Below are 25,164 nucleotides of genomic sequence, written 5' to 3'. Positions count from 1 at the left end.
TTTTCGAAAACTATTACTCGCACAGTAAAAATGAATAGAACATAAAATGTATATTTCAAAGAGATCTACAACTTTTGTTTAAAATATTTTTCAAAATTTTTAATATTTGTGTCTAAAAATTACATATAATTGGTTGACATTGTTTTTTTAATAACTTTTTAATAAACAACGAGCGCCGGCTAAATCCTTCTGAGGGTTACTCAGGAGGGTGACCTCTATAATATATGTCAAGCCCAAGGTTATTGGAGGTGGGTGTGTTAATCTAAATAATTACCATAAAATGTTGTCTGACAAGCTATGTTAGATTGTACAGCAAGTTTATTAAAGTTTGATTTTTATCATTAATCATCCCATTTTATTGACATGCTTTATTTCTACTAGCACACTTTGGTATAATTAAATGTGTCAAGTTTTGTATTAAACTTGTATACCTTTTGCCGGCAAAATTTGTAGCACACACTGTTCTAGATATTCACTAGAAAATTATTTAAACATTCGTTTGTACATACAAGATTGCTCCGTTTATATCGAACAGTCAGTACGATTGCATTCTGATCAAATTAAACTTTGCATTGTTGTAGTTATAAATAAACTAATACCTCTTTTTTATTTGAATTAAAATTTTATTCAATAACAACAGACCAACTTGTAGAGGCCCTCCACCACTCCCGCCAATTTTGATCGGCGGTCCTCTTTTTCTTTACAATTTGGTTTTATTAACGGAGCAATCTTGTACAATTACAAAAATACTTAGAAATCATATAAAAAATGAAAACTTTTTGTAAATGCACATGTGTTAAAAATTATAAGACACAAGAAAGGCAAATAGATTTTGTCAAAATTTTTGATACGATCACAGAATGTGCGAAGTTTATACGGTGCTAAATATTGTTTAAGTAAAATAACAGTTTGGAATAATTAATTCGCCAGCGATTAATTAACAATCAGGTGAATAATCCGATACGACTGGCTACAGGAAAAATCCTTTATTTCTTCACTACGTTTCAAGTGTACAATTAGGCGTATGGCATGTGGTTAAATGCCATACGCCGTAATTGTACACTTGAAAAGGACCTAAACCAATGGCCGAAACGTAGTGAAGAAATAAAGGATTTTTCTTGTAGCCAGTCGTGTCGGATTATTCATCTGATTGTTAAAATAACAGTATTGAATCAATAGTATTGAATTTCTAAGTTAACGTGCATTTCAAGAAACCCAAGACCTCGAATTCTTCTTCATAGAGTAAACAGAATTTTTTTATTTTTATAAGTATAAATTAAAATTTATTTTGATAAGTTAATTATTAAAATTTTTCGTCAATGGCAACTTGTTACAATCGGCAATGAACGAACGAAATTATCCTTATCTCTGATATTCATACTATACTTAACATTTTTTAACCAGACATGGTTTTCAGTAAACAGAAAAAGAGAGTTTCAGTTTTTCACAAAATAAAAATTAATATTTACCATAAAGGTGATCCGCTGGCGCCCGATGCCTCTCCTGGGCCTCCTCTTCCTCTCAGATAGTCCTCCGGCACACTCGCGAAAACACAAAGATCGTTCGTGCGATTTTACACTCCCGTTTATAAAGCCCATGTGAAAGTATGTATTTTGTTCCGTCAGGTTCGCCTCCACTTCGAGTCGACGAGTATTATACCCGAAAAATCTCGAAAGTGTAGCCATCGACAGGAACGGACATTTAACGAACACTTGTTTCTCAAATGGGCTTTAAAAAGTCTTTAGTTCGAATATTTAAACGGCACTCCCGAACGCGACGAAAATGGAAACTTCATGTAATACGCGCACTTTTGTAAGTATAATTGTTCGAGAGATTATTTCTTGGCAAGCGATCGATGTATTATAATTTTTCGTTATCATTTTACCCGACGATTCGTGTATTACCTTGCGCTTATTTATCTCGACGAATCACTGTAGTAATCAACGATATGACTACGGATCGCGACAATTACTTAAACGCGATTAATAAATGTTAATATCTCTCGTACGAGACGATCGAGATTCTCGTAGAAAATGATCGCGTTAAGACGAACGACGCGAAGACACGCGAAACATCCGCTTCACTCAACTGAACCGCGCCAAGTGATAGACTGTTTTCGACCGAGGTGTTCACGGCGCTACGTCATTTCGTGGAACCGGCGCTCGGCTTTCGACCGAGTTGTTTATGTTGCTCGGTCTATAGCGCTACGTCATTTTTTGGAATTTCGGCAAAACAAGGTCACGCCGTACGTAGGATCATTCACGCGGCGACACTTGAACGAGTCTGTTATGCCCGCGACGTTCCGCATATCGTATTATTCTTTTTTGATACGCGTACGTGACAAGCACGGAAAGAAATTGCGATTGCTCTCTGCAAATAGTTAGTAATCGATATCATCGCGTGATCGCTAAATCTTCGCGATTTACTATCTATGCTCGGTTAGCCAACAAGACAGATATCTAGCGCGATTCAAATATGAGATCTATACATCCAAGAATAAAAGCGCTAGCGAACTTGAAATTATTTCTTTATTGCGATAATTACGGACGATACGATGCTTGTATTCGGATACATCTCGTATCATCGCAGCGAGTCTCTCGTCGCTACGAGTATAATTTGTTGGCCGTTTGAAAACGAGAAGCAATACATGAAATATTGAGTCGAGTACTTTAACTAGCATTTATCGGTGATTTATTAATACTACTAGTTTATATATTTTTTACGGAATTCATAAATAAAAATACATATGCGATAATGAATTTTTATTTATTTTTGGACGATTCTGTCTCGATTAAGCATTAACTCAGTTGCGTTTAAATTTTTCGTTTATTAACGAAAATGTATAATCTTGAAAGTTTTCTTTTATTAACAGAATCATACGAATGCTGGTCAGAATGCAGAACTTTGAGTAGAATTTCATTGCAATACGTTTAATTAAAGAATTAAATATCAATTAATCTTATTCGTGCTTAATTATATTGTAATATTTACTCATCGATAGTTTAAATTAATACGTCGGCGATTTCTGTTGATTAAAATTCGTACCATTAATAATAAATTTACATGGAATACCGAGTGCAAATAGTAACTTCGTGCAATCGTATATTTTTCGTGTTTCGTTTCCTGTCGCGTGTGATTAATACTGAGGTGTTATACAAAGTGCCACGAAGTCTCAATCAACCCACGAGGTTTGGTCAATCATGCCACGAGACGTAAGTACACATTTCATATGAGATTTGGTAGAAAATTCGGTAATACTGAAGGATATTATTATATATTTCTGGTCATGGGATATTTAATCTCTATTTTTCGTACATATAAAAAATGTATTAAAGTCGGGTGCTAAGGTCACACGGGTTAGGTTTAAATAACGAATTAGACAGGTGTATTCGCAAAGAACAAATAACGAGTGAAGTGCATCTCTGGGAGATTCTCCAGCAAGAATGGAAACGTATCCCGACATCTCTGAATCTCTGCAAAAGTTAATCTATTGCATGGCGCGAGTGTGCAAGGCAATCATTAAAGCAAAAGGTGCGTTACTTTGAGGAAAATATAAATTTGATTTAAATCTTTATTAAAAGCTTGTCGTATGGACGTATGTATCTTCGTTTTAATTTTCTTTAGTTAAATAAACACATACAAAGCAAAATACATCGATTTCATTATGTATTTCTTTCATATTACACACTTTTATAAAGTGTTTCCAAACTAATGGAGGATACTGTAGTTATATACGAGTAAAAATATGTGTGGCTGTCAAAAAGGTCTGTTGTCGGTAAAAAAAAAGTTTTAAATTTTCTTTAAGGAAATATCTTACGGGCGACTAGCGACACACCTATCTGTATGTATTAAATACTTCCTTGAGCCTCAATCCGCCGCGCATGCGCAAAAAACGAGAACAGTCTGACATCATTGACCAAAGCTTGCCTATACTCCATTTATATCTCGTGCTGTCAGCTGTCAGCTGTCGTCTTCATTCTTTGTAATTTGGCGTGTACTACTATCCAAAACAGTTTTTCGTCTAATTTATCAACTTAAATTATTCGCAAATATACGTTAGAGTGTAATAAAACAATAATTTAACGTATAGTATATAAGTGCGTTGTGCACAAGAGAAGGAGCACAATTATACGGAGTATCGTAAAATTGGCCATGACTGCAGAGGTTGAGGATGACATTTATGCAGGGTACAATGATTATCCGTCGGTGTATAATATCAAGGATCTCGAGGAGGATGAATTATTTCAGGAGGTTATCAAGACAAGTTATGGGAAAAGATCAATAGTGAGTAACGATTAGTCATTATGTTTCAGGTTATATTGCCGACACTCTTATATCCTTATATATATTTTATACTGTATAACACAATATTTAATTATTATTAAATTGCAATTAAATGTCTGTTTCTTTTCTTGCTCTACACCTATTTTATTTCATATTTGACAGTTTACTCCAAAAACACCAGGCACTGCAATGCGTCTTGGAACATCAAGTCGAGTAAGTTATTGAAGACTTTATATGTAGAGGAAAGTCCTCTGTTATGAAATAGGATTAGAATATGAGATAGTAAGTTTTCAACGTCCAAATTCAATCAAATCTTATTTCGCAACAATTGTACGATCCAACAATCAATTTTCCACGAAACAGTTGTTATTCCAAGGGCAATAAATTTATAGTGAAACCAACAGATGATGCCTATTAATTTAGCAGAAACTCCGCTATATTATAATAGGGGACTTTCCTCTGGTTACAATAGAACAGATAAAATAGAATACCGTATCATGAACAATTTAATTTGTGACTATCTTAGTTTGTAGTAAATATAAATAGCGATTATATGTTATAATTAATTGTGGACTAATTTTAATAATCAAATTGAAAGTTTTTTTACAGAGATTTATAATATAAAAAAATAAATTTCAAATTAAAGAAAGAATTTGTCATTAAGCACCGATACTGCAAGATACTTCATATATCTTGCTGTGGTTTTATAATTTTATCGATATCATATGTGTATGCTTGATTTCGTATGGCATCTTAAATGCAATTGTGCTTTCCTAGTTTCAAAGAAGTGGCACTACTACGTCAATGCAACCTATGGCCAGTGGGCTTAGACCTATGACAGCGGTGAGAAGTGCCGGATATACCAGCAGTCAACAGGCTTTCGATCCTCTTAACATGGGGACCAATTCCAAAGTTCCCACGGCTGCATTAGAAATTAACAAAGAAGACACGTAAAACATATTACATTTTTATTGCATATATATATTTTTTAATAAAATTTACCTAAAATGTTATACTAAAATATATTTTTCTGATTTTTCTCTTCAGACCAGAGGAGAAGATAAAAACAACGGAACGAAAAATAATGGGTTTGATCGAAACTTCTGCACAGGCCGCCTCAGAAAATAACATGAAGATTGCTTTGGAACGCGCTCGTGAAGCTTCCTCAAGGGAAAGAGCCCTTATACGATTGCAGGAACAAGCTGGTCTCAGTGACAATCACAATATAGACTTAACATTTGCTGTAAGCTCATTGAATTATTATAATCTCTTATATTGTAATTTTTATATCAATAATCCGACTGCAACTTCGATCTAATTTTCATTTTTACAATTACTGTTTCCCATTGCTACTTATATTTTATTTTAATAACAAATCGCCAGAGAGAGACGAATATACGACATTCTGTCTCAGAAACGATATAAAATTGTATTTTCTGAGTGAAGCCAAAACTTTGTTGAACTTTTTCTTTTCAAATAATTTTTTTCTAATAATTAAAAAACGAAATTGTATATTGTTAATAATTATGGATCTTTTATAATAATTTTTATAACATTTTATTTTTAAGATTTTTGACTAATTGTAGTTGAATTGAATTTTTATATCTAAATGTATAATTTACTTTTATGAATAATATGGGAATGATACGACCAATTTGTGCATATAATCATGTATTACATAAAACTATAATTACAAAATACAATCGTGACTGACAATGAGACGGTGTGTTGCATATTTTAATTACAAGAGATCAAGAGTTACAGTCCGACTATTATTTTATCTGAACACATTTTTAACTTAATTCTCCACAGGTACTATTCAACTTAGCAATTCAGTACACAAACAACGAAATGTATACAGAGGCTATAGCAACTTATCAGGCCATAACGAGGAATAGGATGTTTAGTAACAGCGCTCGACTCAAAGTGAATATGGGTAATATTTATGTAAAAATGGGACAACTATCTCAGGCTATAAAAATGTACAGAATGGCGTTTGATCAAGCTCCGACAGCCCACAAGGATCTAAGGTAAATATACAATCTTATACAATTGAGAATTTTTTATACAGTTAAAGAACGAGTATGCCATTGCTAGTAATGCCATTAACCTGGCGAGAACTTTGCAATTTATACAATTGAGAATCCATACGGTCGAAGAACGAATATGCCATTGCTAATAACACCATTAATCTGGCAAATACTTCGCAGAATAAAGATTATGCATAACATGGGAATGTTATTCGTGCAAATGGGACGATTAGAAGAAGCTGCTAATAGCTTTGAATGGGTGATGAGAGAGAGATCTGAATTTAAAGCCGGGTTGCATGCTGTTTTATGTCATTTTGCGTTATCTCATCGTGATAAGATGAAAAGAGCTTTTTTAGAGTTACTAGAAGTACAACTTAATGTAGATCAGGAGGACAAGTATAGCATAAATCCCGTGAGTTTGGCACGATCAAATTGTGCTTATGAAAGCTATAAGTCTCTAAAATATTTTCAACACTTGCACTGGCTTGTACACAATGTGTGTCTTATAATCCACATAAAAGTGCACATATTTTGCTTATTGCCAAATTTATTGCCTCTTTTCATCAAGTATTCAACACTACAGATTTCTCCTCTCTTCTTTCTGTAAAATACATTTGGTTGAAGTATATGTAAATATGAAATGATAGTTATATGTGAAAATTTATTCAGATATAACTTTTCCTTTATATGTATAAATCATGAATGCAACACCAGGCTATGTTGCTACAACTTATATTTCGTTATTTATGTATTAGGATGATGCGGCATCTAATCTATTAAATGAAGTTATAAAGAATGACGATTTATCAAAATTGGAAAAAGAAATGAAGTTGGAAGCTGAGAAAACTATACTTTGCGCGGCAAAGCTTATAGCACCTGTTATTGAAGATACACTTACAATTGGATATGCTTGGTATATTTTCAATAATTTAAATTTTTGAAGAATTACATTACATTTTAATATCGGGCTTCCTGATGAAAATTTGCGCAACTATTTTTAGGTGTGTTGACGCCATAAAGTCCTCGGCATATAGTGCTTTGGCTGCAGATTTAGAAATAAACAAAGCTATGGTATTTTTGCATAATCGAGAAACACAATTAGCCATAGATACGTTAAAAATGTTTGAAAATCGTGACACTAAAGCTAATAGTGCGGCAGCAACTATGCTTTCGTTCATTTACTATCTTGTGAGTAATATTTATAATATCTGCAGATATTGGTTTGTTTCTTGCGTCTAAGCAGAACATTTTTTAGCAAGGAGATTATGATCAAGCTGAAAGATATGGTGAAGCTGCTCGTAACGCTGATGCTTACAATGCAGCGGCCTACGTTAATTTATCCGCTTGTGCAATCAAAAAAGATGAACTGAACATTGCTAGGGAGCTATTATTGTGTGCGTTAGAGACAGATGCTAGTCACGTACAAGCCCTGTATAATTTAGGTAATAATTTTGTAAAGATTATTTCGTTTAAACACATTTGAATATTAGGGTAATACCCTCTTGCGTTATATATGTGTATTTTTATCTTTAATTTATATAATTAATTAATGCATATATCATTTTATTAAGGTTAATATGTTTCTGTTATATACAGGTCTGGTTTATAAGAAAGAGAACATGTTTGAAGAGGCCTTGGAATGTTTCTGGAAAATTCGAAATATTGTCAGACATGATCCACAAACGTTATATCACATTGGTCATCTATATCAATTGATGAGCGATATTGACCAAGCATCTGAATGGTATTTTAACTTAAATTATATGTTATACTTAATTTTTTAAATTTTATATAATTTATTTCTAATACTTGTATAACTATAATTAATTTGAATCTTACTTCAAACAGGTATAATCAGTTGTTAGGTATAATACCATCTGACCCTGGTATTTTACAAAAATTGGGAGAAATGTATGATTCAATAGGAGATAAACAGCAGGCATTTCACTTTTATAATGATGTAAGTGCTCTTTTTCTTTTTCAAATTAAATCTTTGAGTTGCTTATAATTGTATATTAATATTTTATAATATGTATTTATTAACTTTACTTTTACTATAGTCCCACAGATTTTATCCTGCTAATTTTGAAGTAATAGACTGGATTGGATCCTATTTCATATCAATGCAGGTACAGCTTTTTATTAAAATATACATATTTTTCTCTTTTATTACATACTACTTTTTCTTTAAGATTGCTGAGAAAGCATTGACTTATTTTGAAAAGGCTGTAGAACTTGCGCCAGATGAAGCAAGATGGAGATTATTAGTCGCCGCATGTTTAAGACGCACTGGGCAATTTCATAAAGCTCTCGCAGAGTATCAAGATATTCATAATAAATTTCCGGATAATATAGAATGTCTGAAATTTTTAATCAGGCTTTGCAGCGACCTAGGTTTGAAAGAAGCACAAACGTATGCGGCTGAATTAAAGAAAGCTGAAAAAGCTAAAGAACTAAAAGATAGACAAGGTTCAGCAAGACCAGGAACAACAGGTATGTGTTTTAAATGATCAATATTTGAAAGTAATAATTGAGTAACAATTTGTAACAATTAGTATATACATTGAGATTTAATAAACTTGAATTTTAACACTTTTTGCTAATTTCTTATTACTAATTTCCGTTCAGTTATTAATAGCAATAATATAAATTATTTATTTCTTTAAAATTATAATTACATCTTGATTGGACGGTTTCATAGGTTCTAGGAAGAGTAACAGTGGGACATCCTCGCGAGCTGGCTCGGGATTGAGTATAATGTCAGATCATAGACCAAGTCCGGATCGACGACCAATTTCAGGTCGAAATGATTATCAAGGTACAATTATTAAAACTTTTGTGGAATTAAATTGTTTTTCATATATCAGTCCCCACTCATTTACTCTAACAATCTAGTAAATGAATATTGAGTTTTTGCAATTACATATATATATATTTTGCATTTCTTTTTATTTTCTACATTTTATACATTTCTAACGTTTTGTAACACTGATAGAATATCTTACCATTTTAACATTACATGAATATTGTGGACAATTCAGCAGTCATTCAATTAGTAATTTTAGTACGATTACACGTTTTCCATTGTAAGCAAGCATCAGCAAAAGTGATCTACAAGTGGTACGCGAGGCACTCTAATGGATTGAATACATGATGGATGACTGCGGCTTTGACTAGTCTATTCTTGTTCTCTCTTTATCACTTAATATACTCGACAGATCGTTACATATTACTGATCGGAGTTGTAAATCTAACGATGCATATTACTAGAATATTCATGTCATATTAGGTCTATCTTTGTCTAGTATAATATTTATATATGTGATTATATAACTGTTTGAATGTGTTATTCGTTTATACAACAAAATTTCCACTTATTTTTAGGTATGAATTATGTAGATCCTGTAGGACCTCTTCCTACTCGCCCTATGACGGCAGCTGGAAAGCGAGATGATGATTTTGGGGATGAAGAACTCGGGGATGATCTCCTGCCTGAGTAATAACATCATACTTATCACGTAGTTATAAACTTGTATAGATTTTTGATATTTCCTGATCACAATCGTAGAAACGTTTAGATGTATGTAAATTATATTGTACGTAATTATGTCGACACAAGTGATTTTTACATTAATAGTTAAACCACATAGTTCATAACAAAAATGTTCAAAATTGCGATTACTAGAAATCAAAAAGTTTGTTACAGAAAGCAAATTGTATTAATTAATTTTCACTTTATTTGCATCTTAAAAGTTTTGAAAAACATGTACTTTCTTTAATACTATAGTTTGTGACATATTTTATTATAACAATGTGCAACTATATATTTAATTATTGTAATTTTATAATATTACACAATATTTTTGGCACATTAATGTTAGCAGTTATATTTAATACTAGTTAAGTGCCATGCGTGTATGAGTTTTATTATAACCGTCGAATAAAGTATCGCTCATAAAAGGGTTATTCATCTAAGTTTGTAGCATATATATGTATTCATTGTAGTTCTATTAATACATTGAAGATTTTAATGAGATGGGTCAGCGGATCAAATGTTCACCCTTTCAAGTGGTCAGTCTTATGGATGTATTTTATTAATCGTATGTCAATTCTCTACACAATTTACAAAATCTTTTTGTCACATGTTGTGTGCCATAGAATTGTAGAAGTGTCGTTTATTTCTTTACAATTTCTTTACATTTGTAACATTATATATTTACTAATAATGTATAAATTTGAGAAATATTTTATTGCACTTATATTGAAAGGAACGAAACCATTTGTACATAATTTACACTATATTATTTAATTACATTTTATTAACTTTTCCAAACTGCAATTTGATCCAATCGAATATATTTGAAGATTTAAGATTGGTCTTTATTAAAGGGGAAAGGAGGATTGGGCAATTGCAATGATCTAAATTTAAACACACATCAGCTGTTTTAATCAAACTCCATTCAGCTTATGTAGTCTACAGAGACAAATGTTACCTAATTGCTTTTCTGTATGTACATTTGTATACATATACGTATATATATATGTATGTATGAGTCTACATGTTATATACAAAAGTATTGTGCATATTCGTGCACTTCAATTACACATGTCTTTTATTTTAAACATTTACAAGAAAAATATACATATAAGAGAATTATTAAAAAATTATATTGACATGTTTAAGTAAAAAGAAAAGCAAGAGAGTGACCAGTGTCAAATGATTTTAGGTAATTATTTACAATTATTTTATTAATTTATTATTTATTTACCTATTTACAATTTATGATTAAACTAATAACTTACATTTGTTATAATTTTATGTTCTAATGATGAAACAAGACGAAACAAACGAAGTTATTGATAAAAAGAAGTTGGTTTAGGACGATAATCTGTTTACAATACACATTTGCGCATATACATATGTTCCTAATGAGACTTTCTATATTTCTTTGTGGCGTAAGGTCGTTGTGAAATGACGTTAATGTATATTTTTTAATTGAAGATAACACATACAACAAAAAGTCGAATTCAAAGATAAAACGCGTCACAATCAAACGGTCAATAGGTTTATTTGACCGATGATTGACTGTGTGTTCCATGCGATATTTACTTATATCTACACATGCTTGTAGTGGGTTTGTGAATCAAGTATGAATGGACGTGACTGTGTCATGCGAGACGCGTAAGCCACGTGCGATCATAAATGTGTCTCGTAATATCTCGGCAAGTATGCGCAAGACCTTTTTGAATTTTCAAATTTTGGGACGATTCGCCCTTTCATTTCTTAAAACACGAAATTGAAATTTCGATTCGAAGAGATAGTCAATGAGTGTATACAGTTGAGGTAATAAGAGAATAACTGTCAATACAAATAATCTCAAAAAGTCTCGCCGTATAAATTCGAATCAATGTTATTCAAACTTTTTGACTTCAAAGTTTTAATTTGATTAGCTCTCGGCAGCGTCAGAGATATCAAGTGTAAAAGGCTCGGGAGGCTACAGAAGAAAGAAAAATAACATTTGACCAAATATTTACTAAGACTCCGAATCCGGTTCCGAATTTATCAACATTCCGAAATTATCACATCCGTCAGTTCGACGGTAGAACATGAAATTCACAAGTTCGCGATCACCAGTTAACGTGGCGTTTCGTAGACGTCATAAGCACGGGGGCCGAAGTAGCCTCGCGCCTGTGCCCGCGTTGACGCGTTCACGCGTCGTCGGGGCACGGACGTATATGTGACGCACAAGGCCAGTAGTGGTGGATGCCAGACTGATCGTAGGTCACGCTGGAAGTTCGTCGGAGGCAGGACCAGTCGCTCGGCCCCGTCGTGAGAGCACACTTCTCGCTCCGATCACGCGTGTATTACGACGGAGAGCCAGGCTCGCCAAGACCAGCTGCCAGCCTCGCATCGATCGGTCCGGAGATCAGGGGAAGCGGTAGCACGTGTGCGACATCAGGTACCGTATCTCGCGAAATTGGGTCGCCATTAAACGCCCTCCTGCCTCAAACTGGAGCAACTCCTGGACCATCCACCTGTCGATACTCGTGAATTATGCGAGAACTCGTCGCGTTTGTCGTAGCGGTGTTCTTCAAAGACCCCTTTTACTAGATATTGAGCATGAAATATTGGCCCAAAGAGAAAAGGACTTATTTTCATGGTATGGTTATGAAATATACATCTTCGTAGAATATAACAGTGTCGTAAGATACGACAAGACGTACACAGTACGAAGTGACATAATCCTGTTATTCAGATTATAATCTGTTTCTCTTGAATGGACTTTTTAAATTATTCAACACGCACGTTTTGTATGAAATTACATGGAAGGTGTTGATATGAACATAACGTTATAGGTGTAAAATTAAATGAATAATTACTAATTATTAGGCATACCTTCAAAGATTCTAATGTAAAAAATGATTTTTCAGTATATTTTTTCTCTTTTCTGTACTTAAAAAAAGGTGCTAGTATTTTTGCGATTTTGTTTCCCTGATAAAAATTGTACATAATTTTGTGATTCTACTCCGAAACAAATAAATATTGTGAACATGATATATTGGTCCAATATTCTGTGGATAATCAATATCAGTTTCGAGATTCTGTTTTTCGATTCGAGCCACTTTCAAATTGTTGCTCTTGATATTGCGAGTGGTATTGTACACGTGATTTGAATTTTAATCGGCAAATTCTACATTTCCGGCTGACATGTGTCGCTTTAAACGCAATCCAGAATAAAAATTTCTCCAATAAACAGCAAAAATATGCAGTGGCTATTATAAATATAAATCGCGATCACTGTATTAGAAGTCATTAGAAATGACTTCTTTTTGTGACGGCTCCAAGGACACGTCATAATATTTCAATGAGATATGCGAATTATTCTCCAGCGATTTATCGAAGTCTATTACAATCGAAGTGAATGTTACGTGATTTGATGTTCATTTGAACGTCGAAAAGTCAAGATGTTATCGCGTTTTAGATAACAACTCGTCACAACACGCGGGCTCGCTTCTTCGATATTTACTTTCCTAGGCGAGAACCACGTGGCGATCCTTGAAAGAATATTGCGTGCACTGTCGCCGGATGTTACACCAGTTGTAACACATGACATTCGTTCAACATTTTGCCGTGTAATTCTGTCGCGTGCCAGAAGTTTCCGATACGTTCAGTTTCTATCTTTCGTGTTCTTTACGTAATCGGAATTGTACTTTATCGCGACGATAATCGGTGAACCAACTTCGAGGGCCACAAGTTTCTAAATTGTGGACTAAAGTCTGGTCGTCAGCCTTGCAGATGTTGAACAATTTCTTGTATTGACAAGATGAGATCGATCATTCTCATTAGAATAACGTGTATTTATAATGAGTGAGTTGGAAAACGATTATAAAAATTTCTATGATTTTTGGTGGTAACTATTTTCAGTACTTTATGAAAGAGTTTAATGTTATATTAAAAACGTCTAATTGTTTTTCTCTTTTTTCAATTGAAAGATTGAATTATATTGAATTATATTAACTTATAGTGAGTTGTATATAACATTATATTATTTACCTTTTTACTATTCAAATATAATCTTTAATTAAAATTTCCAATAAAATTTTCTAGGAAAATTGCAAAAATTTCAATTGATTAATTCAGGATTACATTAATATGGTATGGACGTCTCTCGATAAACTCGCTGTATATTGTATAAATCGAATACTGTTAATGTAATGCTAACGATAAGCGCATATTTGAGAAACGCACACAAAGAAAACGCGTTTTCTCACGCAAAATAGCAAACTTACGCAAAATTATTTCGCGAATGTTAAAATTCTCAGCTGATAGCGTGATTATCATGAGATACGCCAGGTCTCTAATTTTTTATCGAAAATAAAACTCAGTCGTCGCTTTATCATCGTGCTTATCCGACGAATTTCAAAGTAAGTAGCATCATGTAATTAACGTAAGATCGTTAGCGACGAGATTTTAATCATCACTGAAGAATGCTAGATAGTATCGAATTGCGCCGCATGTTTCTTCCAGTTTTTTGCAGCGGCACATGTTATTAAAACGTCAATTACGAGTAAATGAAGATTGCAGTAAATATCGTTCTACGTCAATTCGCGCGATGTAAAATCTCGTCTATTTGACAAAATATTATCATACCGTTCAATGTCGTTTATGTGACGTCTTTTATCTATCTATTGCGTTCCAGGAATGAAGAGTTTGTCGTCTCACAACAGTTGTACGCGATATTTTTATACACGTGTTCCATTCGAGAAATACGTTCTATTTAAAAACCGACCAACTCTGTTGCGGTTAAAATTTGTTGAGTTATCATTTTGATATTTTTTCAAGCTACTAGCTTTCTTCAATGAGAAAAATGTCTGTTTTATATTGGTCGCTGAAAATTAATCACCAATGCAAAATTAATTTGCTTATGTATCCCGAATATGATACACACATTTGAAAACAAATTCATCTGAGAATGTGAACGTTTCTGGAGTCGATTTTCACGCACTTTGATCTCACCGGGATTTATTCGGTGCTAATAATGCTCGTGAGTTATCGAAGCTTCATTATTCAAACAGGTAGGATATTTATGAACTATGCTCTTTGAAGAAGCGCACGTGATTAGATAACCAGAGTACACTTGACGTTACACCTAATCTTCAAGAGTTGTACAACATCTACGTTAAAACACGCATACTGCTATCGTAACGAGGATAAATCATACACTGTACTTCCTGCTTATGTTTCGTCTCCTAATCTCAAACATACAGTGAAACGTTGAAAGTGACATAAAAATCCTTTAATTGCATTTAATTTTGATATTAATGTTGAAAATTCTTTGATTATTTGATTTACTTACATTTAATTAGCATCATTTTTATATTGGTTTAAGTAAAGTTGTGCAGAACTCATACTATGAATGTGACATCATATCTGCATATCTTTAGTTGGACAAATATAGAATGTGTTGTAACAGGCATATTTGTTACACGAGCAATTAGCTTTTGTGAAAAATTGATATAATATCTTTTATAAAAGAATTTCGAGATAATACACCCGTACACTTATAATAATCGAGGAAGAAGCGATCTTGATTTTCATAAAATCAGCGACATTTATTATTCAATTAATTTCAGATGTTGATAAAATTTTGGTTCGATGTATAGTTAGCAATAGATGAAATTAAAACTTTTAAGAAATATAAAAATATATTTATTAGTTAAATTTTGATTTTAACATAAAGTGATTTTACACTTAATAGAAATAGAAAATGTCCAATTGTTGGTTAAATTCACTAGTTAAATAAACAAATTCCGTAAAAATTAAAAAAATAACCGCGAAATGACGTAATATTTAATAATAATTATCAATAATATTGCTGATTAAATCTTTCGCGAGACCCTTGCAACTCCATTATTTTCTTGCGTGCCTCTTTAACGTTATGCTTACGTCAGATCCTTTAATCGTTGCGTTGATCGGCGCAGAGTGTGATAAATGAAGGATTGTCAACAATCTAAGAGTGTAAAGAAACGGCACCACCGTGTGCGAATTACACCAGTCGAAAGTTTCCTATCCGTCACAATCAGTTGAGGAAGATGCAGTGAAATGCCGTGCCTATCATCGAGTACGAGAGGGTGACAACGAGCGTGCGTGTTGCACTCTGGATTAGAATCATCACGGGTCAACTGGCTGAATTATCTTGGTTGACGTTTTGCACCTTCCAATTGATTTCAATGGAGCCTCATCCGCTACCGACTTGCAGCTTGGAAAAATTATTCTTTCCGCAGCCTCTTCTCTACCTGATTCGAATTTACCCATATACTTGCACATCATGGTTCACGACCAGATAATATTGCAGTCGACAAATGGATATACTTACAGTGAATTTTTTAACAATTAATTTTCATCGATTACTGAAAAATTAATGATACCTTTGTAGTTTTAAACCAAACTATCGAATTTTTATATCAAACCAAGAGAATGGAATATTATTTTGTAAAACTTAATTATTCACTCTTATTGAATTTAATTATTCAATCGCGGTCTGTGAATGTGATTACATACACTAGGACGGATATGCGACTAAACTAAATACTGTGATGAGTGCCGAATTTCTTTTCTCGAATAATTTTAATAGTTCAAGTCGAAGGAACTGTGTGTGTCTGTGTGTGTGAGAAGAGCATAAGAAAAATGTAACGATGGCATGCGGGAGCCAAACTACCCGAACCAGTTGAACGGGCTTAAAACGACTGGTTCAGTTTTCATGGTCTCATTGTATAGGCATATAAGTGATTGTTGAGAAATACGGTGTTGCAAACAGAATGTAGCTTCGTATCGTTAGCGGTTTGTACGTATATCCTACAGCATAAATTGATATTCAAACTCCCGCAATGGAATTAATATCCATTTCAATGAGTGACCGAGCCTGATTGTAATCGTTACTGATAAACCGTTTGAACCAGACTGTTCTAACAAAACCATACTTTTTCGCGTGCGATTCGATATCTTTAAACTTTTGATATATTTTGTCACTCAACATTCGTTCGAAATATACAACAGGCTACTCAAAGTTTTCGTTAAAACGCTGTCTTCTCTTCTTTTATTCGTTTCCGATATTTTGAGGCATCCTAAAGTTGAGAGTAACTCGTTATTATCTTATCATCCTGTAAATTCATGTTACAATGTGTGCTTAAACTTCGGTGATACGAAATTTACGGAACATTTAGCTAATTAAGTACTTTTCCGTGCACAATCGCTGATGCAACGCGCGTTCCACTTTTCGATTTCCCATTAATCGAGAATGTTAATTGATTTATAGTGACATGCAATGGATACGTTACAGCGGGAGACTTTATCTTAGAATTTATGAGCAAAGAGGAAACCATGTTATCAGAAATTACATGCTCCAGACCATTCATCTTTCATAACTTGCTAAGTTATGAAAGCAAAGACTAAACATAATAATCACATATTATACATCTTCATTAAATTAAGTTGCGTATTTGTAACGTATGTCAAAGGTAAATTTACGTTTGATGAACTCCATGATTTTACGATAATACTCTTGTTGAACATTGGCATAATGTGTAAAATAACATATTTTAGTTTAAATTAATAACGAGTGCTAGAGATGTACGTCTTAACATTCACTAATTTCTAGACAAAAATATTATTGCAGAACATTTTGTTGCAGAAAAACAGACTTGAGGGAATAGTAATTTAACTCAACATTACAAGAATTAAATAAAAAGTTTTCTTCGAAGAAAGTATTCGATATTGATCAAAAATAAAAATAAAAATAGTAAAAGAATTATTTAATCAAATTAGAAGGAAAGATTGGTAACGTTATCAGTTTCATTCAAAAGGAGAAAATATTTATTAGTCTGTGTTTTTATGAGATTTTATTTTTGTTATGCGGGCGTGCGTCACATGTAATGACAAGACTGATCGTCTTTCGGGTCTACTGATATTGCAATATGTAAAATGGTACTCGCGATAGACTTCCGCGGATGCTTGCTGTAAATTAATCTGACGTGATAACAGAACGATGACAGAGTTGAGATAGCAGATGTTATGTCTAAGTAATGTCCGCAACGATATTTAGAGCGAAACTATGGGAACTTATGCAACACACCGCAATTGTATAATAACCTATTAGCAAACAAATTGTGTCATATGTTGTTTTGTTGAAATATAGTATAAATTTTTTCTACATACCTGCACTTCAAATTAATTATTTGCTAGGCTTTCTCAAGTTCAGAAAGACAAAAACCTGTTAATCGATGAAACAAAACTGTGTTCTTTCAATAGTGCAGGTGTTTTATATAATCAATTATTTTTTATAAGCTGCTTCAAACCAGAGGGCTTCTATCAATGTTATCAGGCTTTTATCAATGTTTCTCTCTTGTTGCAGAGAGCCGTTAACGTTTCGACATGGTCGTTCCTACGGATCATACACTTCACGAAGCAATTCAAGTATCGTCACTGATACTTTCTGACGATGTTAGACGACAAAAAGTAAGTATAACGCATATTTGAACTTCTCAATTAAGATTTCGTTCGTAATATTATACATTTAAGATACATGGACATTACCACATCTTATTTTCAATGTTTAACTTCTACATTTACTCTGAACTTATCTTCTTTTCTGTACTAATCGTAAAATGAAGTTAAAAGATGATATTATTATCTTATCGAAATTTGATAAGAATATTTGAAGAAAATTAACAGCGACATATGAACTCACTGTTATACTTGTCAAGTTATATATTTCTGCCCTCATACAATTATAGGAATTTCGTTAAAAAAAGTTTGAACAAAGATATATCGTTAGGGACTTTTTTATCCTAGATCTAGGGTTGATTTATTTAATTCTGGATATACATAAAAGGCAAATGAAATTCTCTTGTTATTGATATTAATTTCATAATATATTAATTAAGAGTTTAGTAACTTGAGCCAATTGTCTACAGACTCGTTTTCTTCCTTTTAATTATTATATCACATAATAAAAGTTAATAAATATTATATTTTTTAAACAATATCCAAAATCTAGAATAAAGTCCCTAACGATATATCTTTATTCAAACTTCTTTTAACGAAATTTCTATAATTGTACGCGCTCAGAAATATATAATTTGACATGTATAACAGGAAGTTCATTAACTTCACGTTCGGTCAATAGAACATTGTAGTTAAGTAATCTTGTTTAATTTATAAATAATTATGCGAGTCTCGCCTCAAAAGACAGTTCAAATAAAAGTGGATCGAATTAGATGTCGGGGTTATCAAGACTTTCGTCACAACTTTTATCATACTAAGTTACAGGGTTATCGAGAGGTTGTTATATCTCGTGTTGTTAAAAGTTTAAGAGAGAACAGTTTATCAGTTTATAGATAACGTGGAATTTTTAGCAACTTATTGGACCGGAGAGAAAAAATCATTTTTTATGGTGACTCGTTATTAGCCATATTTATTGCAAATTTATGATTACACAATAATTTTATTTATGCGCAAGAAATCGTTTAATCTTCTGAAACGAAGTAAAGAAGAAAGAATTTTACCATAAATTTTTATCACATTTTGTTTATTTTATGTCTATTATTTTTGTTTGTCAAATTTACTTTGGAAAATGAGATCTTAAAGCAATTATCAATAGCAATTTGTTAATGATATAATCCTATAAGAATATTTACGAATCAGTTTTGAATCACAAAATTTATATAATAAATTTAGCATTTTCCCGATTTTTCATATCGACTTGTATTTGTAAACAAAATAGAATGTAGTATTACAGGAATGCATAGTACTCTAGTACTATTTCCCTTTGAAAAAACTGTTAGTTCATAAAAAAGATAATTTATGCAAATCTATTAAACCAGTTTCTTACACTCGTACATAATAATAAACTGTTCCTGTACGTTATAACGTGATTAAGAGACAGCAGTTCATCGATCTCGTCATGAGAAAAATTTTAAACCAGACAAATGTCCATTTAAATGTGTGCGTATAAATCTTCTTTCATATACGTTAGATATAATTAATTGAGAATACGCTTTGTATGCTGCACGTGCGGCATAAGTTTCTCTGCGGTATGTCTGCTCAGAATTCTGTTGGAAACTGCGTAATACATAATGTAAGATGTAAACAATACTGTTTCCATGAGATACCTGTTTACCGAGATACCGGTAGAATTTATGGATCGAGGAAAATTTTTCTTCTCGCGGCGGCGAGATGATATTGCCTGCCTGTCGACACGCATGTATCATCCAACGTATGCAACACATTTTTCAAAGGGAAAAACTCTGTTCGCAGATCGAGAATCACATGGCGAAGATGCGATTCTCCGCGGCAACTGCGCGGAAGATACAGGATGTTTTTATTTCGGAAATGAACAAGGGAATTCATCAGCAATCGTCCTCTTTGCAGATGGAAAACACCTATATACCGGAACTACTCGATGGAACAGGTTATTAAGTTTCTACGCTTAACAACGATAGCATGTATCACTCTGGTGTGCATTTTACATCCTCTTACAAGTCTTATCACTATTTAGCCAAGACATTACCAACGACAAAAATAATAAAGCTGGTTAATTCTTTCCAATTACTAATCCTTTTTCAACAAAATCATTAATTGATAGCAGAATTTACTGTATTGCATGCTTTATATTTCAATTTCTCATGTGAAATAAAATGTGCGATAAAATTCTCGAAATATTATTTGAAGTCGAAATATGTTGTCTGATGAAACTTGTGCAAAGCTACTCGGTGAAAATTGCTTTTAATTTTTAAATATTATTATTGTATATATGTATTAAAATAATAAAAATACAATTTTAAAATTTATCTACACGGCAGATTATTTCAAACAATAAAGGGAGCGTTTTATTTCACTAGACAAGTATTGAAAAAAATCACAGTCAGAAGAAAGATACTAATAGGTATCGAAGATATCCAATCGATTTAATACTGACAGTCAAACTATGTTTGAATACTTGTAGAAGAGGGTCTTTACTTGGCACTCGACCTCGGCGGCACTAACTTTCGCGTGCTCCTGTTGGAGTTGGCTCATGGTGCTCCCGTACGACAAGAAGTGAAGCGATATTACATCGGGTCTGAATTAAGGGTCGGCTCGGCAATCCCTCTGTTTGACTATTTGGCCGAGTGTGTCAGTGATTTCGTCATTTCTCAGGGTCTTCAGGACGTGGAGCTTCCTCTTGGTAAATTGAGTTTCGCATCCACGGCACACGTCGGGAATATCGAACGTGCGAAATCTTTAATTGACTCGAATTGCCATACGAGACGTCGTCTATAAATAACGACTTTGCGACGAGGTGTCGTATATATAGAAAAGCACTCTTGTTTGCCGTAGGAAGGTGGAAAGATATAATTTAATGTAACTAGCTCTATTATCATAATTGCCTACGCTTGTCCGATCGCGCGTTCTTCTGCTTCCAATCTTGATACGATCCGTATTTATACGCAGGCTTTACCTTCTCCTTCCCGATGGTTCAACACTCGTTGGACGTCGGTATTCTGGTGACATGGACCAAGACGTTCAACTGTCCCGATGCTGTGAACAAGGACGCCGTGAGGCTCCTGCGAGAGGCATTGGATCGGCGAGGCGACACAAAGGTGAAGGTCGTAGCCGTTTTAAACGACACGACAGGTACCTTGGTACAGGGATCAACTTTGGATCGTAACACGGCGATTGGACTTATTCTGGGAACTGGCAGCAACGCCTGTTATCTGGAACGCGCGGACCGGGTCGAGCATTGGGAAACGGAGAGACACGGCGAGAGAGAAGTAAATTTTCGACATATCACGAGACATGTACAAAAAGATAGATGCTATTATTTTCTCGGACGAATCTGCTTCCAGTTCAACAAAAATGTTTTGGAAAGCCACTTTATATTTTAATCGCATTATATATTTTATAATCTTCTTAATATTACATCATAATTTTTTTACTTTCTCCTTTTTTTGTGTACATGCCACATGGAAGCATTCACAAGTTATTGATCTAATTTTCGTTGCTCCAGGTTATCATTGATATCGAGTGGGGCGCCTTCGGCGATAATGGCGTCTTGGACTTCATCAAGACGGATTTCGATCGCGAGAACGACGCAAATTCCCTTATCGTGAATTCGTTTACGTAAGTGAACAGACTCGTTGCATTATCTTTAATTAGGTAGTAATTATTCTGCTTGCAAGAAGTGGATATCATTTCCGATAATATTGTTTATCGATTTGCCTGTATCTGTACGAAAAAATTGAGATTTTAAATGTTAAATGTGGTTAACTAATAATTGATGCAATCAACGTATCTATTAAATAAGATATAATCGAACGGTTGTGTTAAATAAAAACGTTCGATTCATTGAACCTTGTGTTATCCAATTGAAGAAATTTTGAAGGCGCGCAACTTTATACAAGAACCGTTGAGATGAAAATTCGCTATGATTCGTGTAAAAGAGAAACCCTTGTACATCATTGTGTGACTTTCTTCTTCTTCTTAGATTTGAAAAGTACATTGCTGGCAAATATCTCGGTGAGGTGGTTCGCGTGATACTTGCGAAGTTGACCAAAGAGAGGCTTTTATTTGTAGGAGAATCTACATTAGACAGTCTCCTAACGCCCGGTGATCTTACCACCGATCTGATATCGCACATCGAGCAGTGAGTACGCTCAGATCGATCTCTCAATCCGTAGAGCTTCGCAGATGTACATGCCTTGAATTTCGTGACTTCAGGGACGCGGTGGACGGCGGCGACAGTAATACGAGGGAGGTCCTTGGGAAATTCGGCATCATTCCGGACGAGGATGACATCAGAATCGTTCAATACGTGTGCCAGGTCGCCTCTAACCGCGCAGCTCTTCTAGTGTCGATATGTACGTTATATGGAAAGCTAGCTTAAACGACGTTACTTTAAACGACGTTTGTCGAGCGAAGATTTGACAATCTCATCGATTATTTCTGTCCAAGGTCTGGCGAGCTTGCTGGATCGCATCGATAAGGAACAAGTGACGATCGCTGTGGATGGGTCTCTGTACAAGCATCATCCTCGATTAGAAGGTTGGATGAAGCAGTACATCTCGCTTCTCAGCCCAGGACGAAAGGTACGTATTAAAATATTGTAAATTAACGAAGCTTCTTTGCTTAGGAGACAATGCTGCTTAAATAAGAGAAAATTTCTAACGCATTATATTGCAAACGCGTCGTTCTGCCTCTAAAGATGAGAACACTTTTAAACAATTTCCTTTTAAACAGTTTCCAACAATTCGACGCGCTCTTTTATTCTTTCTTGCGTAGAAGAGAAATTTTTGTACTACATTCTTTGCACTCCTCGCATACTTAATACTTTCTATAAAGGTTCCCCTTCCATAAATATGTTTATTCTGATCGCAGTTCAAATTAATCCACGCGGAAGATGGAAGCGGCAAGGGCGCCGCGCTGGTCTCCGCTATCGCACAAAGAATCCAAAAGCGGTTAAAATAATCGCGAGCAAATTATAAAAAGAAGAAAAACGTCTACCTGTCATCGTAGCCGTCGTTATCATCACCGGCGCAACTTTGCACGAGTCGCCAATAGTCATAGAAATGCTCCACCAGCAGATTTCAATTCAATATTGCGGCAAATTCCTCGCTGTATCCACAAATATGTTACTCGCGATACTTAGATTGAATTCTAATGGATTGCAGGCGTCTCGATTAATATCAATTTAGGCATTGTGAGTTTGCATCAGGACGCGTTTGTGTCAACCTCGCGACGAAGCGAAATGTCGAAAAGATAGGGGGTATCGATCGTCAGCCGACGCGGCAGGCGCGTGCGTTGTTTTAAGGAAACAAATATACGCTTGTCAAGCGCGTGGGAGAACCGAATTAGCAAGCGAATGAATCGAAGAACGATATTATTTATTGAATAAAGCTGCAATGGAAACGGGCGCGTCCGAGAGGCGAACAGTTGTTGCGTATTGTAAACGTTTTGGGAACGTTCCTCTTTTTTGTACGAGAGAAATCACGTTGTTATAATAAAAAGTTAGCGAAACAGATTTATTTTAATGGGGACTTGTTTACTCAGCTGAGATATGCAATGCTTTAGAAAACGAGTTAGTCACGCAAAAATCTGGCCGTTTACAAATCTTGCAAAAATTCGAGAAAAGGATTTACACGATTATCAAAAAATAAATGTAAAAAGCAGGCATATGAGAGTCCACCGCCGATGTCTTAGCGAATTTGATAAAATTAAGTATTTTAAATTTTATTTTAAATATATACAATAATCTTTATTGTTTTCTTCTTAGGGTTACAATTTTATTGTACATTATCCACTTATTCTAAAAAAATTTAGTCTAAACTTAAATCTACTGCTTAACTTATCTATTTTGAGGGTTTGCGAGTTTTTTCACTCCCTCTCTCTATATCTCGCTTACATACACACACACACACACACACATGCGCGCGTCTCCTCCTCTCCAGGATTTACATTTTATTTTAATAAAGTATTAATTTTATCAAGGATATCTTTAAATTATTATTCATTATTTTGCAAATTTCGACATCGTTAAATATTGTATTACTTATTTTTAGTTTATCAAACTCGCTAAGACATCGCCGGATTACTCTCATATGCTCCTTTTCATTTTTATTATTTGACAGTTTAACTTATTTAATTTATTAATACGATTCTTATTTGTCCAGTATTTTACAAGGCGAAGAAGGACGAGTGAGTATCGAGACGGTTTGAGAGTCAAATCGATGTTAAGTGGCCAACAATAGTATCGCGAATTGCCGTTTCGACATTCAAACTTGCCGGCGTTGCGCGCGCAACTCGGCGCGCGCAACTCGGCCGCCATGACAGTCTCGGCGCGTCGCCTCGGAGTTGCACGGAGCGCGATCGCTCCGCGATCAATCGCGAATTTTGCCCGTCGGGGACGCACGGCGACGCGCGTTTTACTCGGGAGTGTCGACCCAGAGCGTCGGGCTGTCGCCGGAGCGTGTCGGTCGTCGCGGATCTACGCGATCGGCGTCGTTTCGTCGACCGGGAGCCAACGGCTGCACCGAGGGTCCGTAGGCGGGAGCGGCGCAGGTGAGTCCAGACACCCAGAACACGCTTACATTCGCTTCTAACTGTAGATTGACTAGAATCAAGCAGGGATAAGTACCCAGAGTCGAGATAATCGTTCACTCGCGTTGCAAAAGCGGACGTGAGAGACGTCCGAGTGCGATCCTTGCCGTTGCTTCGCGCCGCTCGGAGGCGCGCTTTTCCCGTGGAACGCGCGACGCGATCGACGCTCGCGTTCATTTCGCGCGGCAGTCGCCGTTTCACGGCTGCCGACGCTGTGAG

At 34.6% G+C, this 25,164-nt stretch overlaps 2 protein-coding genes across 3 annotated transcripts; both read left to right on the top strand.

The window, feature by feature from the left end:
* The first annotated feature begins 3,931 nt into the window (after positions 1 to 3,931).
* Positions 3,932 to 10,350, top strand: LOC105568159 (intraflagellar transport protein 88 homolog). Its single transcript, XM_012023589.1, has 15 exons — positions 3,932 to 4,284; positions 4,447 to 4,497; positions 5,062 to 5,234; positions 5,332 to 5,527; positions 6,097 to 6,314; positions 6,495 to 6,726; positions 7,070 to 7,227; positions 7,316 to 7,502; positions 7,570 to 7,756; positions 7,911 to 8,058; positions 8,163 to 8,274; positions 8,375 to 8,443; positions 8,507 to 8,807; positions 9,016 to 9,132; positions 9,699 to 10,350. Exons 1-15 carry the CDS (start codon positions 4,153 to 4,155, stop codon positions 9,812 to 9,814), a joined length of 2,397 nt encoding a protein of 798 aa, XP_011878979.1. The 5' UTR covers positions 3,932 to 4,152; the 3' UTR covers positions 9,815 to 10,350.
* A 1,663-nt stretch (positions 10,351 to 12,013) lies between these two features.
* On the top strand, positions 12,014 to 23,879 carry LOC105568158 (hexokinase-2-like). 2 transcript variants are annotated; one of them, XM_012023587.1, is made up of 10 exons: positions 12,014 to 12,274; positions 18,227 to 18,330; positions 20,131 to 20,284; positions 20,819 to 21,037; positions 21,304 to 21,623; positions 21,860 to 21,972; positions 22,337 to 22,495; positions 22,570 to 22,709; positions 22,804 to 22,937; positions 23,227 to 23,879. In XM_012023587.1, the coding sequence occupies exons 2-10, from the start codon at positions 18,247 to 18,249 to the stop codon at positions 23,314 to 23,316; spliced, it is 1,413 nt and encodes a 470-aa protein (XP_011878977.1). In that variant the 5' UTR covers positions 12,014 to 12,274; positions 18,227 to 18,246; the 3' UTR covers positions 23,317 to 23,879. The 2 variants fall into 2 exon arrangements, with proteins under 2 accessions (XP_011878977.1, XP_011878978.1); XM_012023588.1 differs by lacking the exon at positions 12,014 to 12,274 and adding an exon at positions 16,028 to 16,193.
* The last annotated feature ends 1,285 nt before the right edge of the window (positions 23,880 to 25,164 follow it).

Source organism: Vollenhovia emeryi, unplaced genomic scaffold (assembly GCF_000949405.1).
Source record: "Vollenhovia emeryi isolate VEMERY1.0 unplaced genomic scaffold, V.emery_V1.0 DF939131.1, whole genome shotgun sequence".
NCBI lineage: Eukaryota > Metazoa > Arthropoda > Insecta > Hymenoptera > Formicidae > Vollenhovia > Vollenhovia emeryi.
Note: the sequence above shows the minus strand (reverse complement) of the source record. Positions and strands in the feature narration are given on the sequence as shown.

Bases quoted from the DNA above. Each gene is read 5' to 3' on its own strand.
- LOC105568158 (XM_012023587.1), top strand. From the start codon at position 18,247: ATGGTCGTTCCTACGGATCATACACTTCACGAAGCAATTCAAGTATCG. The intron at 21,624-21,859 runs GTAAATTTTCGA...TCGTTGCTCCAG, and splicing joins AGAGACACGGCGAGAGAGAA to GTTATCATTGATATCGAGTG. The intron at 22,710-22,803 runs GTACGTTATATG...TTTCTGTCCAAG, and splicing joins AGCTCTTCTAGTGTCGATAT to GTCTGGCGAGCTTGCTGGAT.
- LOC105568159 (XM_012023589.1), top strand. From the start codon at position 4,153: ATGACTGCAGAGGTTGAGGATGACATTTATGCAGGGTACAATGATTAT. The intron at 8,444-8,506 runs GTACAGCTTTTT...TTTTTCTTTAAG, and splicing joins CCTATTTCATATCAATGCAG to ATTGCTGAGAAAGCATTGAC. The intron at 9,133-9,698 runs GTACAATTATTA...ACTTATTTTTAG, and splicing joins AGGTCGAAATGATTATCAAG to GTATGAATTATGTAGATCCT.